The sequence below is a fragment of the Lontra canadensis genome, unplaced genomic scaffold (assembly GCF_010015895.1).
Source record: "Lontra canadensis isolate GAN:19392208 unplaced genomic scaffold, GSC_riverotter_1.0 scaffold87, whole genome shotgun sequence".
NCBI classification, from domain to species: Eukaryota; Metazoa; Chordata; class Mammalia; order Carnivora; family Mustelidae; genus Lontra; species Lontra canadensis.
In genome coordinates, this window is record NW_022631081.1 from 5265793 (window position 1) to 5290462 (window position 24670).

The 24670-nt window shown below is 46.1% G+C and overlaps 2 protein-coding genes across 5 annotated transcripts in view; one reads left to right on the top strand and one right to left on the bottom strand.

Moving 5' to 3' along the window:
* LIMK2 (LIM domain kinase 2) overlaps positions 1–3763 on the top strand; it is a 58835-nt gene extending 55072 nt beyond the window's left edge. For all 4 annotated transcript variants that reach the window (XM_032883448.1, XM_032883447.1, XM_032883451.1 and 1 more), the window contains one exon: positions 1934–3763. In XM_032883448.1, coding sequence (XP_032739339.1) covers positions 1934–2078 — 145 coding nt within the window. In that variant the 3' untranslated portion in view covers positions 2079–3763. The remainder of the gene's footprint in view (positions 1–1933) is intronic.
* A 1111-nt stretch (positions 3764–4874) lies between these two features.
* PIK3IP1 (phosphoinositide-3-kinase interacting protein 1) lies at positions 4875–15776 on the bottom strand. The gene is made up of 6 exons (XM_032883457.1): positions 15692–15776; positions 14611–14727; positions 14405–14524; positions 13272–13472; positions 13096–13174; positions 4875–6566 (listed from the first exon to the last, which is right to left on the bottom strand). Exons 1-6 carry the CDS (start codon positions 15774–15776, stop codon positions 6362–6364), a joined length of 807 nt encoding a protein of 268 aa, XP_032739348.1. The 3' UTR covers positions 4875–6361.
* Between the last annotated feature and the right edge of the window lie 8894 nt (positions 15777–24670).

The window sequence follows — 24670 nt, forward strand, 5'->3', positions numbered from 1 at the left end:
GACAAGGGCATAGCCATGAGTGACCTAGATATAACACAGACACAGCCATGAAAACAAATTGTAACAGAAGAAAATTCACAGAATAAGTGTTTTTCATGTTCACCTATGTCCAAGTACATATAGTTATACTCTCAAATAAAGAAAAGTTTTATATTTTGCCCTGCATTTTCCTTGTTACTACCCAGTCTTCCTGTTTATCATTTTTTTTTTACTATGTGAAGTTCAGTTCAAGAGACTGTCGGAACATATTATAATATACATAATGTAAGATACTTGGGTTTTTTTCAGTTTTTCCTTATAATAGGTAATACTGCAGTGAACGTCTTCATGCGTTCAGCTAATCATCTCCTTTAAAGAAAATTCCTTAAATGACCTTTATTCATCTCAGGTTATGGTTTTCATTATTGTCAGCACTACCCCAGTTCTTTCTAAGTTTCTGCATTAGACAACTAGAATCTGTGCCTTTTTTTTCCTGCTCTCAAAAATCCTTTCTTTTAAACAAATCCAAGGGGCACCTGGCTGGCTCAGTCAGTGAAGCATCTAATTCTTGATCTCAGGGTTATGAGTTCGAGCCCACTTGGGGCACAGAGATTATTTAAATAAGTAAATCTTCAAAAAAAATTCATATATGACTAAAATAGATAGCACAGAAAGTGCACATTTTCTGTGATTATCTAACCATCATGCCCCTCAGCTCTCCTCATTCTCCTGCTCCATCCCCTCAAGATAACCAGTTGGTACATAGCCTTTATTTTATTTTTTTTAATTTTTTTTTAAGATTTTATTTATTTATTTGACAGATAGAGATCACAAGTAGGCAGAGAGGCAGGCAGAGAGAGAGAGAGAGAGAGGGAAGCAGGCTCCTTGCTGAGCAGAGAGCCCGATGCGGGACTCGATCCCAGGACCCTGAGATCATGACCTGAGCCGAAGGCAGAGGCTTTAACCCACTGAGCCACCGAGGCGTCCCCCATAGCCTTTATTTTAAAATGATTTCCAAAGGTCCATGTTAGAGTTGGAATTTGCTTGTGAGAGGCTCTACATTTTGTTCCTTCATGGGCCAAAGGACTGCGGTCCTTCAATAATACCAGAGTAAGAGCATGAGGAGAAAATGTGAAGCTATATAGTATTTGTTTGCTAACAGCCCTTCCTAGTCATTTTAATTGTCCATGTTTAATTCACTCAGAAAATACTGAGTGCCTACCCTGAGCTCGACATGGTCCTGTCCTCCTGGAACTCACATTCTCACAAGGAGAGATGATAAGCAATAGGTAGAATACCCTTCACTGAATATTAGGAAGTGACAAATGGTATGGAAAAAAGCAGAACTGAAGAAAGAGGGATGTGTAGAGTGCGAATTGTCATTTTAAATACGGTGGTGAGAGTGGGCCTTGCTGAGAAGGTGACAAGATGGTTAAACAAAAACATGAAGGAGGTGGAGGAGTAAGCCTGAGCTGGCTTAGGGTTCCAGGCCAGCTAAGCTGTTTCCACAGCACTGGGAGCCTGCTGTTTGTTTTCCCCTTGGGAAGAGCTGCTGAGTATGAAACGTCCCTTCCTGAGCAGATCCATTGATGTGAAAACAGTCTGAGGACTGGAAAGAATCTTTAAAAAGGCACTTAGTCCAATTCCATCTTTGATGATTGCATTTTCTCCAAGACATGAGACGAGCTTTTTTCCCCCTGGACCTTCTTTTTTTAAGCTACCCCCTCGAGCAAGGCCAGCCTTGTCACAGTGCTATCTCTCATCTTCACAGCATCCCTACACAGTAGCTGTAAAGTTATGTAACCTCCCCGCTTCCTGCAGAGGCACAAGGTTAAGGGGTTTGCCCAAGGTCACACAACTAGGAAGTGGTTGAGCTGCAGGCCATACACAGCATCCGTGGCCCTGCCCTTGTCTCACCTGCCTCCAACTCACCCCCCCCCCTTTTTTTTAATAGACCAGCATTCTCAAAACTGGAGGACTCCTTCGAGGCTCTCTGCCTGTACCTGGGAGAGCTGGGCATCCCGCTGCCTGCAGAGCTGGAAGAGCTGGACCACACTGTGAGCATGCAGTACGGCCTGACCCGGGACTCACCCACCTAGCCCTGGCCCAGCCCCCTGCAGGGGGGCGTTCTGCATCCACCATTGCCCCCTCTGCGCCCCATCCCTGCTGTGGGCAGGGTCACCCGGGCTTCCTGTGGATTGGCAGCTTGTTTAGAAACAGAACAAGCCATCCCTACTACCTCCCCAGGAGGCGAGCGGGTGCAGCACCAGGAAAACACATCAAGGTTTGGGGGCCTGGTTAATGTCTGTAGATCCAACACTCGCCTGAAAGCTGTGAAGAAAAAAAAAAAGAAAAAAAAAAAAAGCATGGCCCGTGGGCCAGGAGGAATCTGTTACTTGTGACAACTTGGGACCTCCCTGGCACTGGGATTCCAGGAGGCTCTTCCTTACACTAATCAGCATGACCTGGACCTGCTGGGCAGGATTCCAGGGTGAACCTGCCTGTGGGCTCTGAAGTCTCTAGTCCAGCTGGGTACAGGAGGACTTCAAGTGGGAGTGTGGACAAGAGAAAGGCTGGTGGCCAGGCGGCTGTCCGAGGATGTGAAATGACAGTGGTGCTACCCCTCCCCTTCCACTCTGTGTCCCACCCACCCTCCTCTGGGATAGGGGTTGAGGTGTCAGGTTTTGAAGAGCCCCTTCGTTTGTGGTGGAACTGGCCAGGAGTCAGGGGAAGGGCTAGTTTGCTCATCTCCCAGGCCTAGGGGCCACATCAGTGTGAGGGGGAGCTTCCTCCTCACACTATCAAACTGTACTGCTAGAGGCTCGCTGAGAACTCCTGGGCCTCTCTACCTGCAACAAGCACTCACTCACAAATGCAGCAAGAGACTGGGGCCTGGAGAGAAAGGGGCCCTACCCTTTAGAAAGCCCATACCCTGGCTGCTGTCATTCATTCCCTGGTGGGCACCTCAGTCAGAAGCCCAGACCCTTAGCTTAGTGCTGGGTGGGTTCTGGAGGATTGTGTGGCTTGCCACAGGCCCAGCATATTAGTCAAGAGAATGGCTGTCTCAGCAGTCTCAGCCCTTCCCTTGTGGCAGCCATTGCTCCCCCTTCACCATGCCTGGTCCAGGCAGCAACTTGGGCAGGAAGAGGTGGTGGCAGAGTGTAGCTGGGATGCTGGGGGAGGTTGCTCCCTGAGCTGGGCTTTCTGGCTTCTACCTCCCTTGTTGGTTGGCCCAGATCATTAGCTCCTTGTAGCTCATGGCTGCAGCTTCCTGGCACAGCTATGGGCACTCAAAAGCCCTGGAGGCATGCTCTACATTGGCTCCCAGAACTTCAGGGACCCTTCAACACAACAAAATTTGCCGCCTCCTGTGTGTCTGTGAGCTTGCACCATATTTAACAAATTGGGAATGGGTTTGGGATATTATTGCAATGTGTGGTGGTTGTGTTTTTGGGGGGAAAGGGGGAGGTAATGGGGGGGGAGTGATCCAGGAGAGTGGTTGATGTTAATACCGGTTTTGTTGCTTTATCTGTTGGGTGATATGTGAAAATACTGTACATAGACCTGATAAGTTGTGGGATTAGATGTCCTCTTTGGACAGAGTTTACCTGCTTTATAGACCATACTTAAGTGTGGAGTGTGCAAGCTTGCTGTAGGGTTGAGTCGTGGCTGTGAGCAACCCTAAGCCAGCTGGTTGTGCCTCAGCTGTCCCCAGCAAGCATGGGAATGGTGGGCCCATGGTGGGCCATTGAGCAGACCAAATAAATTAAGCAGTTAACATAAATGATGTTACTGAGAATGAAAAATTGACTTGGGGCCTGACTCAGCAGGAGGATAAACACGTGGGGAGGGGGTGGTCTGCTGGCCACTTTCAGGCCCCTGCCTGATGACTCCCCACAGCACAGGGATTTCTCATGCCCCACCCCACCTCCAACTCCCTTTTATTTAGACACCAATCTGCTCCAAGGAACAAGGCAACCCATTCCTTCCTTTGGGGACAGCGCTTCTACCCTCTGATGCACGTATATTCCTATAAACATGGATATCCTCTCTGCAGGGCTGGGTGCCACCTTCATAAAGGGAAGAAATGAATGCAAGTCACCTCCACCCCTTGTGTTTCCCTTCAAGTGATTGAGAGAAGACCTGCCTTGCTTCTGCACATGGGAGATATGGAGCACTGGACAGGATAATATCTGGCCAGTAGGATCCTGGGCACAGTATAAATCCATATAACCCGAAGGGGATTTCTCACAAAGTTTGGGGAGCTCAATTTAAGGACAGAACCTGGTTTCTGGCTAAACTAATAATCCAGGGTATTCCTTGTTTGCAGAAGTATAAGCAATGTCTAGGCATGGGCAGAGATCACCCTGGGTGTTCAAGAGGTAGAGAACATGTTGCTGAAATCTCATGCTGAAAGTCCAACAACTTCTATTGGTAGCTTCTTCTGGAGCCCTAGGAGTTAACCCCACAGGGGACTTCCTCTAAGCTAAAGCTCTCCCTGCAGCCCAAGGACCATCCCCCTCTTTGGCTGCTGCAGCACCACCATCCATTACTTCTGTCTCCAGCCCCTACTAAGGGCTGCCTGGATGTTCATTTTAATTACCTCCACCTTGGGAAGAATGCTGAGGTGGGAGATTTGCAGTGACCAAAATCACCTGTGGGGAAGCCATCTTTCCTACAGCTTCAACCTGAATGATTCCTAGTGATGACAGAACACAGGGGCAGCAGTTACCCACCACTCAGTTGCTGCCTCCCCATTACAGGGCCAGGGTTAATGATGGACAGAGAGCCAGCACTTGCCACACAGGTGTGGACAAGGTAACCAAAAACCAGCTACCTTATAAGAGGAGTGTCCTGGTACCCCATGAAAACTTGGCGATACGGAGTTTTTTGGGTTGTTTTGTTTTTTAATTTATACAAGTCAAATGCAGAGCAATCTCCTGCACTGTATATGCAGGTATCAGAATGAGGTATATAAAACATGTACACAGAGAAAATGCTTTTATAGAAAAGTAGAAACCAGTAATGTACTGTTCTTCTCTTCAGCATCACTAACACCAAGGGACCCATGAGGCCTAGGTCCCCTCAGCAAACCACTCCCAGAAATAGTCTGCTGAAGAGAATGGGCCCTACTGACCCCCCTCTCCATGTGGGGCAGTGGAAGGGCTTTGGGAAGGAAGCACTGGATAGGGAGCACTGCTAAGGCCTCCAAGTGTGACATCAGGGCTTGGAGGCCCTGCTGAGCCACTGGCTCAGGGCAGCACAGTGCTGTGGAGAAATGTTACTCTCCTCTTGGCCATGCCAGCAGCTTGCTCTATAACCTTGAGCATTACTTTCCCCCTGTGGGCCCCTGTGTCCAAAGACTTAAGGAACCCTAAGGTCCCTTCCAATGGTTCTGATTTAGAAGTTAGGGGTTGTGACCCTAGCTCTACTACCCCAGAGGAATGCACTGGCCTGGAGGCCACAGAGCCACCTGCAAACTCTGAGCTTAGTTTCTGAGTTAAGAAGCAGAAGCAGCTCACCCCACAGTGTAATTCCCATAGGTTAGTTAGCTGTTGTCTTACCCCTGAAAAATGAAGAGGTCATTATCCACCCTGAACAGAGACTGTCTAGGGTACCCCAGGTCCCCCTCAGGTCCTGTGGCCTAAAGCAGCCGCGGATCCTTTTCTACCCTCTTCCCAAGTGGAATGTTCAATGTGATTCTGAATCCCTTCCCTTCTTTTTGAAATAGAAAGAGTCCCTGGGCCCAGAGCCAGCCCATGGTTATCAAGGCACATCACCACCAGCAAGCTGGAGCACACCCAGGACCCCCAGCCTAGATCCCATTCTCAACCCACAGTTTTGACTTCTGTATGAACTCATTTCTGGTTCTCGGAGGTCAGTTGGGAGTTCCATCCCAACTATTTTAAAAACTAAATATATTTTTTAAATACTGCCTCTTGACCCGCTTGACCTGAACTATGGATAACAGTATGCGCCACTCAAGCCCACAGAAACAAATGGAAGGGCGGAGACTGAGGCCATCTTAGATAATAAAGCACAGAGGAGCCTGGGGGAGCTCCTTGTCTGTCCCTGGTTCAGTTCCAGGGCACAGGCAATGTTTGGAAGCCCTTGTCAGCAGCACTGCTGTGTGGGCTGCTGCTGTCTCCATCCATAGGCAAAATCCTGCTCCAAGGGATGGAGGAGGAGCACTGGTAAGACCCTGCCCAGCCTCGCCCCCCTCAGCACAACACCTGCTTCTGTTTTAGAATTAAAAAAAAAAAAAAAAAAAAAAGTCGAGGGTCAGTTTTAACCACAACAGAAAGTGTAGCTCCTCCCAGCTGTAGGAGGGTAGGCTGTCCTGTACCAGTATCTGCCTGGGTTCCTGCCCATTATTGGTGGCTCAGGCCCCAGGAGTGCCCGCCTGACCCATGAGGGGAGTGCTACCCTCCTGAAGGTCCACTGGAGTCTGGTTGGTGTGGACCACAATAGTCTTCTCATCCACGATCTCACAGGTAGGGTTGGTGAAAGCAGACAAGGGCAGGGTAATTCGCTGCATCTCCCTCTCACACACCTGCTGGTCATGCTGCTCTTTCAGGTCCTTCCCCCTGGCAAGAAAAGAAGGAAGCATTCAGGCTGTGCCTCCCGAGTGGCTTTGCTCATTAAATAGCATGGCTGCACCCAGGAAGAGGCAAGGGCTAAGCATAGAGCAAATCGGTGGCTCATATATGAGATTTCCATTCTGCCAGACTGCCTTAACAAGAAGCTCCCACACCTGTGGTCTCTGCTTCCTCATCTGTAAAACTGGTGTATAGTAGCGTGGACCTCACACAGCTGTGGACAGGCTCAGTGAAGACAGTGTAGAGGGGAGAGACTGAAAGCAAGATATGGTTTTGTTCTTTCAGCCAAGGGCTCCAAGAGACCCAGAGAACCAACTCAATGAACCATCTCAGTCCTAACTCATAAAGTTGTGCAGAAAACTGACCTATTCCAAGACAGCTATCTTATTTTAAAGTTCAAGGAAGATGTGAGCACTGGCTGGAAACAAGGACTGTCCCCAGCCCATGCAGGGGGTAAAAGGGACTAAAGTCTGTTCAGGTCAATAGGAGACAATGAAACAGTGACTATCAGATCCCTCCATGTTCACACACCTTTGAATTCTCATAGTGCTCAGTGACCCAATCAGACCATGACATTGCCCATTTTATTCAAATGGGAGTGCTCACTCCATGCTAAGAACTTTGTGTACATTATCTCATTTCATTCTTGGCTGAACCCCAGCAATTAGGTCTTATCATTCATTTTAGAGATGAAGAAATAACTCAGAGAAGTGAAGGAACTCTCCAATAACCTAATGGGCTCAAACCCAAGTCTGTTGGACTCCAGCTGATACTCAGGGAAGTTCTGACCTGATCGGGTCATCCCAAAGAAATGGTGGCACAGGGACTCAAACCTAGTCTTCTGGCTGCACACGTAGGGCCCTTCCCACTGGCCTGGACCATGCCTGTTGTAGGCCAAAGAGTTTGGTGAGTGCCTAGCACACTACACACCAGAACCAATACTCAGGACCTAAATCAGCATACTCTGAAGTCACAACTAGACACAGATTTCAGAGGAAATCTTCCTAGAAGGAACCCACCCCAAAGAGGCTTTGAAATAGGCAGCTGATGGATGACTTGGTGAAATAACACAGGCCTACTTCAGACCTCAGGGAGAGCAGATGGATTACACATCCATCGTATGAGGTACAATGACAAGTTTCTGGAGACTGAGGGATATTGAGAAAACAGCAGGACCTGGAGGGGGTGGAGTCTGCACAGGTGCCTCAGAACTATGTAAATCAACCAATTCTATCGCATTCTAGTACCAGCCTTGGCTAAGTGACACCTGGCAAAACACTTAGCCTTGCTGAGCCTTGGTTTCCTCATCTGTGATATGGGACAATATCTGTCTCAAAATAAGATAATGAATGTGAATGCATTCTGAAAACAGCAGAAAACAGCTGCTGCTGCCTGCCTCTGACTCCTCCTCACAGAGGAGGTTATGATTTGCCCTGAATATGAGTGACTCACCAAGCCATGTTATCTTAATCTGTTTCCCAAGGAAACTCCTACTGACCAGCCAAGGCAATTATTGTTTATGTGACCTCAGCAGCTCGCCTTCTTTCTGGACCTTAATTTTATCATTTGTAAAACAAGGACTTGGGCTTGATAACCTTCAGAGCCCCTGACATGTAAGATTCCTCACATGAGATGTGCTCTGATTGCCTATTTTTCATTGTAAGGTCACAGAAGGCAAATTTGTGAGCTCATCTCCCTGAGTCACCCTGGGTGACTGAGTTTCTGCATATGCAAGCCTGAGGCACTTACCCCATCCTTATCATTAGCCTCTGTACTGGATACCACCAACTCCTGCAGCAAAATAACTCCCAGAGCACCCCGAAAGGAAATGGAAGGACATGGGAAGATGGCTGTCTGGCCCAAGTGTATGCCCACTCAGCCTAACATTCACTTTGCCCTCCTCTGCTCATCAATTACAGCTGCCACCACAAAAGGAAACACCTCCTTCCATAATAAAACAAAAAGCCAGATTCTTCAAGGTTGCCCAAGTAAGGAAAAACTTGGAAGGTCTGGATTTAATTTTATTAAGGGAACCCCAAGCCAGTAGAAGGCCAAAAAGCAATTAACAAAAGCAGAGGAGTATGCAAGTGTCCTTTGCCGAGGCCTGAATTTCGGAATCTAAGGGACTGGAGGAAGAAGGAAAGTGAGAACTCATACATCCTGAGTACCTAGTAAGGTGCCAGGAAATGACCTTCCCATTATCCAAGATGAAAAGAGCTACCTACGCACCTACTGGATGCCACATACTTTACATATGTACCACTTCCACACCAATTTTGCAAGATAATATTATCCACATTTTATAGATAAAGAAACTAAGGCTTTGGAGTTGTCCTGCTTTCCTCAGCTACCTTCCTTACCAAGCACCTGGCTGTGGCCAGCTGTTGATAATGGTCAGGCTGCATCATAACTCTTTAGGGGACAATATATCAATTCCTATTAATGGAGCAGAACAGGACTGGAAGAACAGCCAAGGGTAAAGAAAGGAGGTACTGGGATTCATCTGGATTATAGTCTCATCCATTTAGAAGCCTCAAAACACACCCGACCCCATGGGCCTCCTGTTAATGGTGCTTAGGAGTCTGGAGATGCAGAGGCTGTCCCTAGCTCCTGTCAAGATCCAAGAGAGACCACCAGGCCTGCTGTATTGACCATCAAGCAGCTCAGTCCCTTCCTACTGCCTTGGTTGGCGGGGTGTGGTGGGGGGGTGGGCATCCAGGCTGTTGTCTGGCAGCCAAGAACGAACAAAAGGCTTATTCACTGACTCAGCTCCTCTTCTAAGGGGGTGGAGTAGTGTTGACTTACAGTTTTTCCCTTGCCTTTTTATCAGAAAATAAACGCTCCCTCTGGATAGCACAGACACGGTTCTTGGGGCAGGGACAGGGAGCTGCAGACTGGCTGGCTGAACCCTGTAGCCTAGACAACCATGACAAAGACCCGACAGGCTGAGCCTTCACCCACCCCCACCTGCGGCCTTACTCCCCTGAGAGGAAGCCTGGTTCCTGCTCGCCCTTCCCAGCCAGGGGAAAGCTCCATCCCATTAGCCTCCTGGTCCTTTGCAGAGTTCAAGGGTTACAGTAATTCTATCCATGACTACAACAGAGCCATGATCAGGAGCTGGGCTGGCCAGAGTCAGCTGGCGTGACTGCAGCTGCTGCCTGCCTCTGACTCCTCTTTGGGGTGATGGAAACACCCCAGACTTCCTTCATGCAACATAGGTTTCTTCCAATTATTCTTTCACTATTTTCCCAGTTGGAAGTAGTGCTGTGCCATACTGCTGCTCAGGAAAAGTTCCTCAAGGTAGCTATATCTATGCACACAAACCCTATGCCCAACTACACTGTCTAATTTCATCCTCACAACAAACCTATATGGTATCTATTAGGATCCCTGTTTCAGGGATGGGAAGGCAGGTGCAAAGAGGTTAAATCATTTATTTAAGCAAATAGCAGATCTGGGATTTGAACCCAGTACTGTCTGTAGCCACCAGCAGGTAATATTGTCTTTTTAGGAAACATTAGAACTCAGAGGATCATCACATCTGACCTCCTGCCTTTACACTTTTTACAGATGAGGAAACTCTGAGGAAACCAGAGAAGGTAAATTACTTGTCCAGTGTCGCACCCAGAATTGGCAGCAGTTCCAAAACTACATCCTGGTTCTTTTGACTTCTAGACCCAGCTATTTTTTCAGTTTCCATTTTTCCTACTGTACTTTGCAATTTCAAAGCAAATTTGCATGACGCTGCTGAGCCTTGCTGGGCTTTGGGGAGATACTGATAATCCTTGGACACATCTTACTGGCTATGTAGCTTAGACATGGCACTTAACTCTTCTAGGTCTCAGCAGCTTACTGTAAAACGTGTAAAAAGTGAGCCTTGTGGGGTGCCTGGGTGGCTCAGAGGGTTGAGCCTCTGCCTTTAGCTCAGGTAATGGTCTCAGGGTTCTGGGATCGAGCCCCGTGTTGGGCTCTCTGCTCAGCGGGGAGCCTGCTTCCCCCCCCCCCTGCCTGTCTCTCTGCCTACTTGTGATCTCTCTCTCTGTGTTAAATAAATAAAAATCTTAAAAAAAAAAAAAGTGAGCCTTGTAAGTATGGTCATGAGGCTTGAGCTAGATCATCAGGGAAGAACATTCAGTAAGGTCCTATGTATTTAGAAAGCATGCAATAAATGCTGGCCACTATCATGATTATCTAACCTGACTGGTGTTCTGCTTATATTTAATACTTATGATAATCTTGGGTGGGTGGGTATGGGTGTATGGATGGGGATATATCCCCATTCAACAATCAAGAAACTGAAGTGCAGAGGAACAGCAGAACCTACACTCAACAGCTCTTTCCAGTACACACTGTTCTCTGACTTTGGAGAGAGATGGGAGCTGAGAGCTTGCTCTAGCCCACATGTGGTTTCCTGTTACAGTGTGTTCTCAGAACACTTTTGCTGAGGAAAGGGGTGGTCCTGTGGTTAGTGACATGGAGTCTGGTGACTTGGTGCCTTGCCCTGAGTTTACAGGACAGTAAATTCAAGGCCTCGGGGCAGTCCTGTGACAGCCTAGAGAGCAAATTTAGAAGAAAAAAGGCCTGGATTCCTTACTGGGCATGAGAGCTGAGCTCAGAATGAAGAACATTTAGTCAGTTCAAGCACCTGGAAACCGTCACAAGATTGGAGAAGAGCCAACTGCTAAGCAATGGTTGAGGAAGGAGGAAATATTTCAAGGGCTCAATTCAGCCAACAAGTTAGGGTCTGATTATGAACTGTAGGCCAGGGCTACCACATCATTTTCTCTAACTCGCTGAAATGAACAAGCAGGTGTCCCTGGACCTGCCATGTTAACCATTCCACTAAGGACAACAGCCTCAGAACAGAAGTCAGGAGAGCCTCTTAGGTCAATACTTGATTCTCTCTGAACCCGTGCTTCCTGAATCATAGAAAACCAGAGAAGGAACAAGGGCTCAGAGAGTACTAGTACAAGACTCACATTTTACAGAAAAGAAAACACAGCTATCACTTACTGACCACTTACTATTTGCTACACGTTGAGCTAAGCTCTGCAGTAGGAAACGGAAGCAACTTGTCCAAAATCACACAGATAGTTTGTGGCAAGACTTAAGACTTGGCTCCACCAAATGCTAGGTGTGTGACCTCACGCAAGGTACATAACCTCTCTTGTCTGTTTCCTAATGTGTAAACTGGGGATAATAACAGCATTTGCCTCATAAAGGTGATTGTAAGAACTGAGTTAAAGCATGCAAATTGGTTGAAGCAGGGCCTGGCATATGGCAAATGTTCACTTTTGCCGCTATTGTTGTTGTTATTATTGTTAGCCAACACTTCTTCTTCATCTGTAAAATGAGGAGGGTAACTACACAGTCTCTAAGGACACGCTAGGTTTATTTAATGCTGGGTGACCCACCAGCGCTGTGAGCTCAGCCATAGCCCTTACCACTGGAAAATGCAGGCTACCATGTCACTTCCCTTTCAGAAAGCCTTCTCAGACCACAGAAGAGAAATATCACAAGCACTCAGGGCTAGAAGTCAAACCTCCTGATATTGCCCAGACTGGCAAATAATTTCCCTAATGCTGTAAAAATGAATGCAACTCTGACTTATCACCATGCACCCACTATGGACTTTGAGAGCCTTTTCCATAGGATATTTCAGAGAGTCTCTCAAAATGAGCATTTCTCCTCCTGTTGTTCCAGCCACAGGTCAGGTTCCTGAGTTTCCCAGGAACCTCTCTGGCTTTCTCATATGTGGTGATGAATAGCAAACAGTCTTCCAACTCATTTTTTCCTCCTGTTCTGAAGGAGATCCCACTTAGGGTCCAGGGTATTCAAGCCCCAACTGCAAAAGGAGTGGCTAGGAAACTTTTCTAGTAGGATTTTATTTTATTTTTATGTATTTTTTAAAACGGGCAGGGGTGGAAGGAATCTTAACAGGCTCCACACCCAATGCGATGGAGCCCAACATAGAGCTCAATCTGACAACCCTGAGATCATGACCTGAGCTGAAATCAAGTTGGATGCTTAACCAACCAAGACGCCCAAGTGCCCCTCTGGTAGAATTTTGTCACAGAAAGAAAGAAATCAACCTCTGGGACCCTTCAATGAGTGTTCAGCCTGATTTCTGCAGCACCACTCACTTCATACCAGGCATTTGGGTTAGGCAGTAGAGAATCTGGTATCAAAAGAGCTGTGTTTGAATCTTGGTTCTGCCACTCCCAGGCACTGCAACCATGAGCAAGTCAATTCACCTCTCTGGTGAAAGCTTTCTCATCTGTAAGAGAAACCAGAGCTCCTATCTGACAAGGCTTTTGGGTGAGGAGTAGAGGCACCAAAGGAAAAGGTTTGTTCAGGTCATCTGCTAAAGACTAGAACCAAGTCTGTACATCTTAAGCTAGTTTTCCTCTTTCAAACTTCAGTTCCTTTTTGGGCATGGATGCCACAAAGAAGGCGGATTCGGCTTTATTCACCTTCTTCCCCTCCTCTCAGAGAGCCCAGAAGAGAAGCTACTGACCTCTTGTAGGTATAGCCCAAGACGATGCCAGCTCCGATGGCGATGATGATCACCATCATGGTAATGCCCAGCACATAGCCTGCCAAGGAGAGGGCACAAGGTCCCATTAGCCTCACCCCAGACGATCAGAAAATATTTCTTGATGATTGGCACAGGAGGGGTTGGGACAATCATACCGAGGGTTCCCAGGTCTTTTTTCTCCTTGGAGTTCACCCGCACCCGCTGGCTGATCCCAATCACTGGCTGCACGGCTGCTGCCTCACTCCGGGCAGGCAGGGCGTTGGCAGGAGCGAACACCTGCACCTCCTCTCCACTTGGCACTTCAGACGCCTCCTCAGTTTCTGTTGTGGAGGTTGGAGGGGACAGGGAAGTGGTCTCTGGAGGTGAAGTGTAAAATATGTCTCATTAGAGTGGCCTGAGTGAATTTCACAGGGGAAACTGGCCTGGAGTGTTGGGGGAGGTAAGGGGAACGGAGTTCACTTTAGGATGCCTACACACACTGAAATCCATCCTTGCCCCAAGGGCGAGACCAGGTCTGAGGGGGCCACACTACAGTTGGGACAAGGCAAATCTGAGAGGAAGGACTAAGAAAGAGCCTCTCTTTCTTTAATCCTTATCTGTTCAAATCCTTGCCACCTTTCAAGGCCCGGCTCAGTTTGCCGTCTTCTCAAAGGGGTCTCCCTCTGCGCTAGGAAACAATCCGTGAATCCACTTGTTTACCAATCCCTATGTTATATGCGTTACACATCCCATTTAATCAGAGAACGGTCTAGCCGCCTCAGGAGCAACCAGCCTTCGCTCTGCAATCTAAGAAACTTCAGATTCAAATCTGGACCCTGCCATTTCCTCCCGTATGTCGCTGAACTTCTCTGAGGATCAGATCCCCCCAAACACCTTCTTTTCAGGGGCGCTGCGAGTAGAGTGCCTAACACACAGCAGACGCTCCACAAACGACCACTACACACTAAGAGACTCGCTAAGGGTGTGGGGCTGGGAGTTAAACCCCGAGAGCTCCCGGAGGCTGCGCACCAGGGAGGGAGCGCTCGGCCAAGAGGTGGGGCCTCGCCTCCCACGGTTGTTTACAAGGCGCTCGCGGAGGATGAGCTCACTCCGAGAGGCGGCAGCGGCCAATGGGCTTTAGGCCCTGAGGCCTGGAGACAGCCCTGGCCAATCGGACGGCGCGGGGGCGGGGCGGGGCCGGCCGGCGACGCGCGGACGCACGTGCGCGGCGGGTGTAACGGCCGCTCCCAGGCCTCCCTGGGCGAGGGGGTTTCGGGGGTCCTCAGGTCCTCGGAGTCCGGGCGGGTACCTGGGCAGCGCAGGTCCTCGCAAGACCGCTTCTCGGGAGCGCCGGCGTTGCCGCTGACGTAGCACCAGGGCCCTCGCGGGTCCTGGTCCGGGTTCCGGCAGTAGCTATGGTTGCCGGCGTCTGGGAGGGGAGAGAAGGCGCCATGGGACGGGGCCAGGACCCAGACCGCGCCCGCCGCCTGCCCGCCACCCCCGGCAGACACTCACCCCACTCGGGGGCAGACGCCAGGCCGCTCTGCGCCTGCAGCCAGTTGAGGCAGCGCAGGCCCGGTGCTGGGGAGGGCTGCTCCAACCGGTACAGGTGGCCGTTGTCCCAGAAGCAGTCTGTGAGGAAGAGGAGCCCCACCAGACACTGAGTGACCGGCAGTGGAGCCGGGCCTACCCCGCCTGGGCGACCACGGGCCGGCTGGGCCTCCCAGACCTCATGTGGAAAACCCCTGCTGCCTTGATTGATGGGTTGTTGTGAGTCCCGAAAAAGAAGGAAGAGAAAGCGCATCTAAAGCGCCTCTTTGGTGCCCGGCCCTCACTCAGCGGTCAGAGCATGTTAGCTTTGCTTTGCTTTTTGTAAGCCGGAAAGCACTGCACAAGTGCAAGGGGTTGTTATTCTGGAACTTGTGGCCACTTTGGAGGAGTGTGCAGGAGAGGCCTTGGTTCGAGTACCTTTCTGGAGATGTTGGGACTTTTGAGTCGGTGGGTGGCCGGACCTGAAATTCATCCCTGAGTTGTAATTCCACATTACATAAACTGGGGTATTCCTTTCACGGATATGGCCACACTGGCACTGGCAACACTCCCTCCCAAGAGAATTCTACAAAAGCCTTGATTCAGTCAGGCGAAAGAGAGCCTCAAACTGGAGGGAACCTACCTCATCGCTGCTTGGATGTGACTCCAAACTCCCACTCCCCTCATCAGGAGAGCATGGGGAAGGAGGGCCTGTGCCCTAACCGTACCATGCAAAGCCCCTGAAAACAGCTGGACTTAGGGAGTAGGGGAGATGAATCCCAAACTCCAGGCATTCATGAGCCACAGGCAAGGAGAAGGACAGAGAAAGTGGCTATTTGCCTTTGTTCTTAATGGCAAATATGGAGCTGCAAACCTTGACAGGGAAAGGAGGAAAAAGAAGAGGGAAAAAAGGGGGGGTGGGTGGAGAAGGCTTCTTGGAACAAGAGAAACCAGCTAAAAGCTTCATTTCCAGTGATCTTCCTGTCTAGCCTGGCCATGCTTGGGAAACTGCTTTACCCTTTCTACTTCATTAAGTTGCTGCAGGAAGGAAAGATTGTAATCTCACCTCCAGATCCATAGGCTTCTGCTAGGAGCATGTTGCTGATGAGGAATGTTTGCACCCAGGCCAAGAGCATCCTCACCTCCTTCATCTTGCGGGTGATTGACCAACCAGTGTCCAACCGGGGTCGCCTTGATGTCGGCTCTGCCTCCCAGTCCCGGCCTTGCAGTCAGACCTGCCCTTGTTATGCTCTTCTGGTAAACAGCCTCTCTCTAGAACTGGGAGCTTCCCAGCTAGCTTGCTGCAGCGAGGTGTTTTTCGGCTGAAAGGCGCCCCCTGGGTCCTAAGCCTCCTATGCCATGCAAGATCACTAAGCCCAGAAAGGAACTCCACCCAGACAAGAGAGAGGCAGAGAAGTTCAGGTTGTACTTAGCAGAGGATCAATTTGAGACCTACACTGACTGCATCCCAGGGCTTTTCATCTCTTCTGTTTCCATTTGTGTGAGTACAGAAAGAGTAACTCTGTCAAAAGGCTTCGTTGTGGGGAAGAAGGTTTGAAATTATAGTCACAAAAGCAGAACAACTTAGGACGTGCTAACTACACAAGCAGGAGGAACTCAAGACCACATAGGGGGCTCAAATAAGAGTATCCAGGTGGAAGGAACACTTTTTATCCATTTCTGAAAAAAGAAAAAGGGCCTTTGTGGCTTATACATCTTTATGAACACTGACTTTTTTTTAAACAGTATAACTGCCAAGATCAGATCAGTCACTTTACATTATTTATATATGTGTTGGGGGGGTGTCATGTATAGTAGGAATACAGAAGGGGTCTCTTTAGTTGAAAACACATGTTATACAAACACTGGGACATTTGCTCGGCTGTATTTAGTAGTGTACCCTTTCTACAGCCCTGAATTCATATAGAGAAAGCTAAGTCAAATGTTTGACTTTTTTCATCCACCCTGTGGGAAATCCATTCGCAGTGATTTATGTCCATCATTAAACCTCACCACATTCATATGACTTAGGCCTTTTGGAGTTAGGCAGAAGGGTCCTCTTCCTGTTTGGCTGACAGTTTGAGTTCCCAGGCTGTCAGTAAATGGAGAGACAGAGCAGAGTGATTCTCCAAGACTACCTTGTGACTCAGGCAAATCTCAAAATAGAAATAGGAAACTGTTTCGATCTGAAGGCTTGTATCTTTACAGCATAACTTGGGCAGTAATTTAGGGAGAAGGAAAAAAACTTCACTAACTCTCAAAAGCTTTATCAAGGAAGAAAGCTAATGTCAATCCAACCAATCTCTAGTAAATTTGAATTTACTACAGTCAGATTTCAGATATAGAAAGGACAGAGATAAATTTAGTTTACTTTTACAGAAGTTTGCTGACTGTGTTTGATTCCCTCAGTCCATTTAATAAGATGTGTTGCTTTGTTTTTACAATCGTGCTTCTGTTTCCCCACACAAGCTTCTGATCTTCTGACTCCTGACTTGACCTATGCTGAATATTATTACACAGAATCTATAAATTTACTCACATATACATACACACAGGTATGCCAAAATTTTAGGATTTAATAATCCTAATATATTATTCAGGGGTCTTTTAAAAACACATTAATTTTGTAATTTTTTTGAGAACTTTCTACATACTAGATACAGTTCCAGATACTGAGAACATATCTGTGAACGAAATACTTGAAACCTCTGCCCATACAGAGCTTGTATTCTAGTTGGGAAAGATAAGTGATAAATAACGTAAAGTGTCAGGTGGTCTTAAGTGTCATGAAAAACAAAGTGAAATGGTCAGGGAGAGAGTAACAGGGTGTATTTCATTTGCTAAAGAAAGCTTACATTATTTTTCAGGGAATCAGTAGGATATTTCTATAGGCAGAAGGCTGGAGGAGAAGGGCTCTTTGCACGATTTTCCTTGAGGATCCTAAATCCTCTTACATCACTGCAAGAGAAGTATAATGTACATCCTGTTTCATTACATAAAATATATAGGCTTGAGAAAATGAGAATGCAGTTTTTAATTTCAGAGTAGCAGGGAGTTCTTTTGGATTGATTCCTCAGCATCTAACCTATTGCCTGTGTATGCAGTGAGTGTTCACTTACCTGATGAAATGCTCTGCAGACTCTGAAGGGCTACTTCTGCCAGATTATAATACTCTCCCCTCTGATTATAATAGAGACAGGCTATACACGGGCCAGCACTTGTACCATTTTCAGATTATCTATTGTGCCCATGTAGGGCTGCCAGTATTTCTTCCTCAGGATCTCAAACTGCATTACCTGTTGCTGTTATCTAAGGTTTCTATTCAGAAAACTGCTATCTTCAGTAACTTACCTTGATATACAGAGAAACCATATTTTGTGCCATGTGTCTTATCAGGAACAGCACTACCTAGAAACGATATAAGACAGGCTAGAGGAGATTTTTTTTCAGCTTAGTCATCTCTGCTTTTTCTCGCCTGTAAGACATTTATCTGCATGATTTGATTTTTTTTTCTAGAATGACAGACTGGTTTCTCAGTCCTTCAAAGGCGTATTATATTATAATAAGTTCAGTACTTATTCCTTCCTCAGGGAAATCAGATTTAGTTCAGAGATGTGCCTTTCATCATCACTAATGATGTTTTGGTATTTTTCTTATGATCTAGTTTTGAATTTTGCTTCATGTATTGGTGCAATATGGCCATATTTCATGGCCTGTAGTTACTCCAAATTCCATATTTCTCCCAGAAATATTACTACAATAACAATATGATACAGCGCTACTCATATACTCATTTTGGATTGTGTATATCCTTGAAGACAACGTTGTGAAATATAATACTCATATTTTACCAAATATTTCAGGGATGTTTGATTCTCAGTTTTATATTAAATCATTACTGATCCAGAAAGACAAAGCCATACTGTTAATTCAGGAAATAACCTCCAGAGCATTTCCCAAGAAAGATGGGCAGTTCATTTTGATAACAGGGAATGTTAGTGGAAGAGCTCTAATAAGTCTTGAGAATCTTTTTTGTCAGCAAAAAAGGGCTAACATGTTGGTAAAAATCTTTGGAGTAAGATCTAATGAGTTGGCTCCAGCTACTCTCTCCATATAATGTGCTATAGAAGTAGCTACTGAGATTTTGCTGAAAGATACTTGGGTGTATAATTGCAAACCGAGTAGAGGATGACTTTATGAAGCTTGTTAAGGAAATAGTATTCCAATATCTAAACCCCAAGCCCGTTTTCTTTGAAAATATGGCCTTCAATGAGTTAGGTTATTTGCATTTTGATACACAGTTAAGTAGTTAATAAATGTTTGAGATAAAGGGGGAAAGCAGAGTACCACACAAACATAAAGAGTCTAATAAGCCTACAGAGGATGGTAATTTTTTAAGTGTAAACAATAAAACAGCCAAGAGGGCTTGTGGATCATAGGTTACTTTCGGAAACAAGACCTTCTACACTGAGGAAATGAGGAGCCACAAAAGCAGAGAACTTGGGAATATCACATAACTGGTTTTGAAAAATAAAGGGAATAGGAAATTTCTGAATGAGAGTCAATTTTTACTTAGAGGCCAGTCTTAGAAAACATCGGTTTTCACACTGAAGAAAACACAGTCTTCAGTGTTGCAGGGATAACACTAGAGACTATATAAACTAAGTTGGCTTATAAGACTAAGCTGTTGATATATTTTTTTAAAGATTTTATTTATCTATTTGATAGAGATTATAAGCAGGCAGAGAGAGAAGAGGAAGCAGGCTCCCCATGGAGCAGAGAGCCTGATGCAGGGCTTGATCCCAGGACCCTGGGATCATGACCTGAGCCGAAGGCAGAGGCTTTAACCCAGGTGCCCCTAAGCTGTTGATATTTAAGGTAAATTAACCCAATAAGCTACAGTGATGCCTCCTTGGGAAGGGAATGTAATATTCTTCAATCTCAGGAAACTAGAGCTGCAGCTTTTAAAATTTATCAACACCTAGTATGCGTTTTAGTGCTGACATTTAAAGCAAGAGAAGCCTTATGCCAGATAGTTAAGGGTGTAGGATTTGGAAAGACCTGGGTTCCAGTCTCAGCACTACAGTATGGTCTTGGGTAAATTACTTAGCATCTGTAATTCTGTTTCCTCAACCTGTTACTGTGGTTCAGAGTACAGGTACCAGGGGTGCCTGGGTGGTTCAGTGAGTTAAAGCCTCTGCCTTCGGCTCAGGTCATGATCCTAGGATCCTGGGTCCGAGCCCCGCATTGGGCTCTCTGCTCATTGGGGAGCCTGCTTCCCCCTCTCTCTCTGCCTGCCTCTCTGCCTACTTGTGATCTCTCTCTCTCTCTGTGTCAAATAAATAAATAAAATCTCTAAAAAAAAAAAAAAAGGAATAAAGTACCAACGTCAGAATTCAAATCCCAGCTCTGTCACTTACTGGCTATGTCATCTTAGGGAAGCTACTAAATTCTCTATGACTCTGTTTCCTCTAATGGAGGTTGAGAGAGATAAAAATAGGATGTACACCACTGGACTGTTGATGTTCACTCAGCCCTGAATAAATACTAGTTGTGTCAGTCTTTGTTTCAGCAACCTCTAACTCTGAAGTACTGAGTATATTTGCTATCTTCCAGAAACTCAGAATCTGGTCATAAAGATCAGGCTAACACACATGAAAATGAAAATATTACACGGCATTTGTAAGTAGGTGTTAAAGAGTGTGATACAGACAATAAAGGATTATTGATTCAGTGATTATTAAATAGCCACTGCATACCAGGCAGGCACTAAGCTGAGTACTAAGGATACAACAGTGAACTCTACAAGGTCCTTGTTCTCAAGAAGCTCATAATTTTGTGATAGAGCAGATACTAGTAGGCAAAACAACAGTGAAATAAATGCTACAGTGGATATTAGTACTGGGGGCTGTGGGAATGCACGGGGCGGGTGGGGGGTTATGGCCTAGTTTTAGGATGTTAGAAAAGGCTTAGCAGAAAAAGTATAATCTGAATGGGGAAGGAGTTAGTGTTCTTGGCATGTCAGACAATGTGCAGAAGCCTGGAAATGTAGGCTATCACTGTGCTAGTGGGGCAGTCAGGATGGTGATTAAAATGAGGCCAAAAAACAAGCAGCCAAAGAGGTGAATACTTGCTGACCAGGTTATGGAGGTCCCTGAGTGTAGACTTTATCCTGAAGGCAATGAGGAGTCAGTAAAAGTTTTAGGCAAGAGAGTGACATGTTTTAACAAGATCACTCAGGCTGCAGAGTAGAGGATTAGAAGAAGCCAAGACAGAAAGACCAGCAAGGAGGCTTTTGGACTAATGTAGGTGAAGGAGAATGGTGGACCTGGACCCAGAATTAAGTCAAGCTGCCTCAGTTTGAATCCTGCTCTGCCACGTAATAGCTATGTGACCTTACGAAAGTTACTTAACCATCCTAGGTCTCTTCCTAATCTGAAAACTGGAGATGATAATAAAATTTACCTTAGGGGCTTGCTGTGAGGATTAGAGCACCTAGAACACTCCTGCCTGGCACATAGTAAGTGCTCTGCAAATATAATGAAGCTGAAGAGAGGCAAACTAGGAAAAAGAATAGGTAAGACTCCATTACTGAGGGATGTCAGTAGCAAGTAGGAGAAGCCAAGGAAATTGGTTTCTGGATTTAGAAACTTAGGAGATGGTGGTGTCATTCATTGAGATAAGGAACAAGAGGAAACGCTGGTTTGGGAGAGGCTGAAAAAAAGCAGTCAAAGATGGGTAGATTGCAATCAGGAGAGTGTGGTGGTAGAGAAGCTAAAGAAAGAGTGTTGCAGGAAGGAGGGAGTGGTCAACATTGTTAAATGCTACTAGAGGGTCACTTAAGAACTAAAAAGAATCCATTGGTTTTAGCACAAGAAAACCATTAGTGATTTTGTCAGGAGGAGTTTTGTTTGGGTGGGGTTGTTCAGGGGAGCTAAATGTATGGATTATGGAAGGAAAAGGAGATGATGAAGGGAGAATGTGAGAATGGACAACTGCCTAAAGTTCAGCTGAATAGGACTGGAAGTGGCTAGAAGGATTATGGGCAAGCCTGACATTGGACCCAATATACTGATCTGGCCTACCGGTCCATAGTTCTCTAAATAGTTGTGCCTCCATTCTAATTGACCCATAGCTATGCAAGGGAGGTTGAGAGGGGGAGCTGATTTGGGGATAAATAATGGATTTGGCCTCAGGATTTTGAATTTGACATATGCATGTAGAAATGCCCAGCAAGCAGTTTGATATGGAACTAATGGACAGAAAAATCCGAGTAAGATGCAGGTTAGTGGGGATGAACTAAGGAGGTACCAGAACAAAAGGAGGCTGGGAAGAAGGCACAAAGGAGTTCTGGATCTAGACTTAGAACTCATGAGCACAATGAGAGTGTGTGAAATCCATGAAGGCAGGTGCTGGTGTGTAGGAAATGGGTCTCAAAGTGGAAGTGAGAAACCAAGCCAAGAGAATTCACAATAAACAGAGTTGCTCAGAGATGGAGCCCAACAGTTCTAAACTGTCAGGGAGTGGGAGCAGGAAAGGAAAGTCCCGAGTTTGGAGTTGGAACAATTGACCTTGGCATGGGCTCTATTGGTTAACTTTCGGAAGGCAACACTTTTGTCCTACTGTTTGTTCTGTCTTCAAAATGTAAAAAGAACATTCATCTGTGTATTTCAGGTGTGTCGAGCCTGGACTGTGGTGTGTTTTTGTTTGTTTTAAGATTTTATTTATTTATTTGAGGGAGGGGGAGAGAGAGCGAGTGAGTGAGAGAGAGAGAAAGGGAGCACAAGCGGGGTGAGGGGCAGAGGGATAAGCAGACTCCCCACTGAGCAGGGAGCCTGATATAGGATTTGATCCCAGGACCCTGGGATCATGACCTGAGCTGAAGGCAGACGCTTAACTGACTGAGCCACCCAGGCACCCCTGGACTGTGGTGATTACCATGAATTACCTTTAATTTATCATTTAGTGTTGTAATTAGCATTTGTATTTACATAAACAATGTAAGTCTGATGTTTATCTATTAATATATGCTGGGTCTGGGAGTAACAAGGTAGCTGGGAAAATACGTCTGTTCCACCTTTAGAATCCTGGTATTTCTTTCTCCTGTTACTGTTTTTATTCTCTCAGTCCTCAAACAGCTCTAGAGTATCTTCTGTGTCAAGCACTGCTTTTCCTTTTATTATCTATCTCAGTTCCCTCCTGGGTGTCTCTATCATGTTGCACAGTCACATGAACTATTCTTTTCGAAACTTCCTTCATCTATTTTTTCTCATGGTTGGCTCCATTCCCTCTCAAGAGAGATCCTCTGAAGGATTTGTATGTCAGGGAATGCTAATATATGTTATATATTCTTCACTCTGTTACAGTGAAATGGAGAAAAGAAAAAAGGAATCCCAAACAAGATCACAGAACAATTGTGGCTGGAAGGAAATGCAAGGACAGGGGAAATCAACATCTTGGTACTTTGAGGCCCAGCCATAAGAGATTGCTGCTCTAATTACCTCCGTGAAGCTCAGATAACAGAAATGAGCAGTATTATAGACACGAGGGGGTGTCGTAAGTGAACTCAGATTTGTCCCAGCATGGCAAGACCCTGAGTTCAATAATAGAAGGTTAAGTACCAGCTTCAAACACTCAATGTGTTCTCTGAGTTCCTAATGATATTTCTACCTGGAGCTTTCTTTTACATTTATCTTAATGGCTCAGTTGGAAGTCAGCCATCCCTGCTAAGTGTCTTGAGTTTTATGCAGTATTGGCAGCAACTTCCTTATTGTCCTGACATTAGAAATAGAAATTCTGCCCAGTTGCAGCCACGTTGTTGATACCTCGGCAGTGGTGGAAAATTTCCACTTTCTAGGATCTTGTCCTCTCCAACACTGAGTGGCCTAAACTTTTGTCACCTTCATAAGTCATCAGATTTATGAGAAAGGCTCCATTCCTCGAATAGCTCTGCCATCAGGCTAGTAACAACCTTTTTGCTCTGAGCTTCTGCTATCTTGGATATAGTAGGGAAATCTCCAATAAACATTAAATTGTTAATGTATGTAAAGCATTTGGAAGAGCACCTCACATGTTAAGAACTTCTGCTGTTATTATTAATGTGTTGCTGTTGTTGTTACTGCCACCATCTAGGATCAGAAACTAGAGCCAAGCTGAACCTCTGATTTTGCTCCTATTTTGCTGGATAGTTTAAGCAAGTCCAAATTATCTGGAAATGGAATTGAAAATATTTGGTTTCCTCTGTTTTATAGCTATTGTCAGCTCAAAGAGTCTTAAAAAGGTCAAAACATTATCACACTAGTATTTTTACTTATTAGAGCTTTAATAGCTCATCTCTGGATTCCTTTTTATTTTTTAAGACTCTAACTATATATTTGAGAGAGAGAGAGAGAGCGGGAAGCACAGAAAGAAAGTGAAAGGGAGAAGCAGACTCCCCAGCCCAATGTGGGACTCGATCACAGGACCTCAGGATCACTACCTGAGCCAAAGGCAGACACCCAACTGTCTGAGCCACCCAGGTGCCCTTCCTCTCTGGGTTCCTAAGAGACTATAGTCCTCCCTTGCCAGTGAGTTGGATAATCCAGCAATCTCTGCCTAGAATGATGTACATTTTATCCAGCCATCCAATATTTACCAAATAGTAGCTCAAATTGTGCCAGTAATAAAAGCATCATAACTAACATTTATTGAGCACTTAGTATGTGCCAGATAATGTTCTAAGAAGTTTTTTTTATTAAGATTTTATTTATTTGAGAGAGAATGAGTGAGAGAGAAGGAGAGGGCGAAGCAGACACCCCGCTGAACAGGGAGCCCAATGAAGGGCTCAATCACAGAACCCTGGGATCTTTTTTTTTTTTTTAAAGATTTTATTTATTTTACAGAGAGAGAGACAGATCACAAGTAGACAGAGAGGCAGGCAGAGAGAGAGAGAGAGCAGGGAAGCAGGCTCTTTGCTGAGCAGAGAGCCCAATATGGGTCTTGATCCCAGGACCCTGAGATCATGACCTGAGCCGAAGGCAGAGGCCTAACCCACTGAGCCACCCAG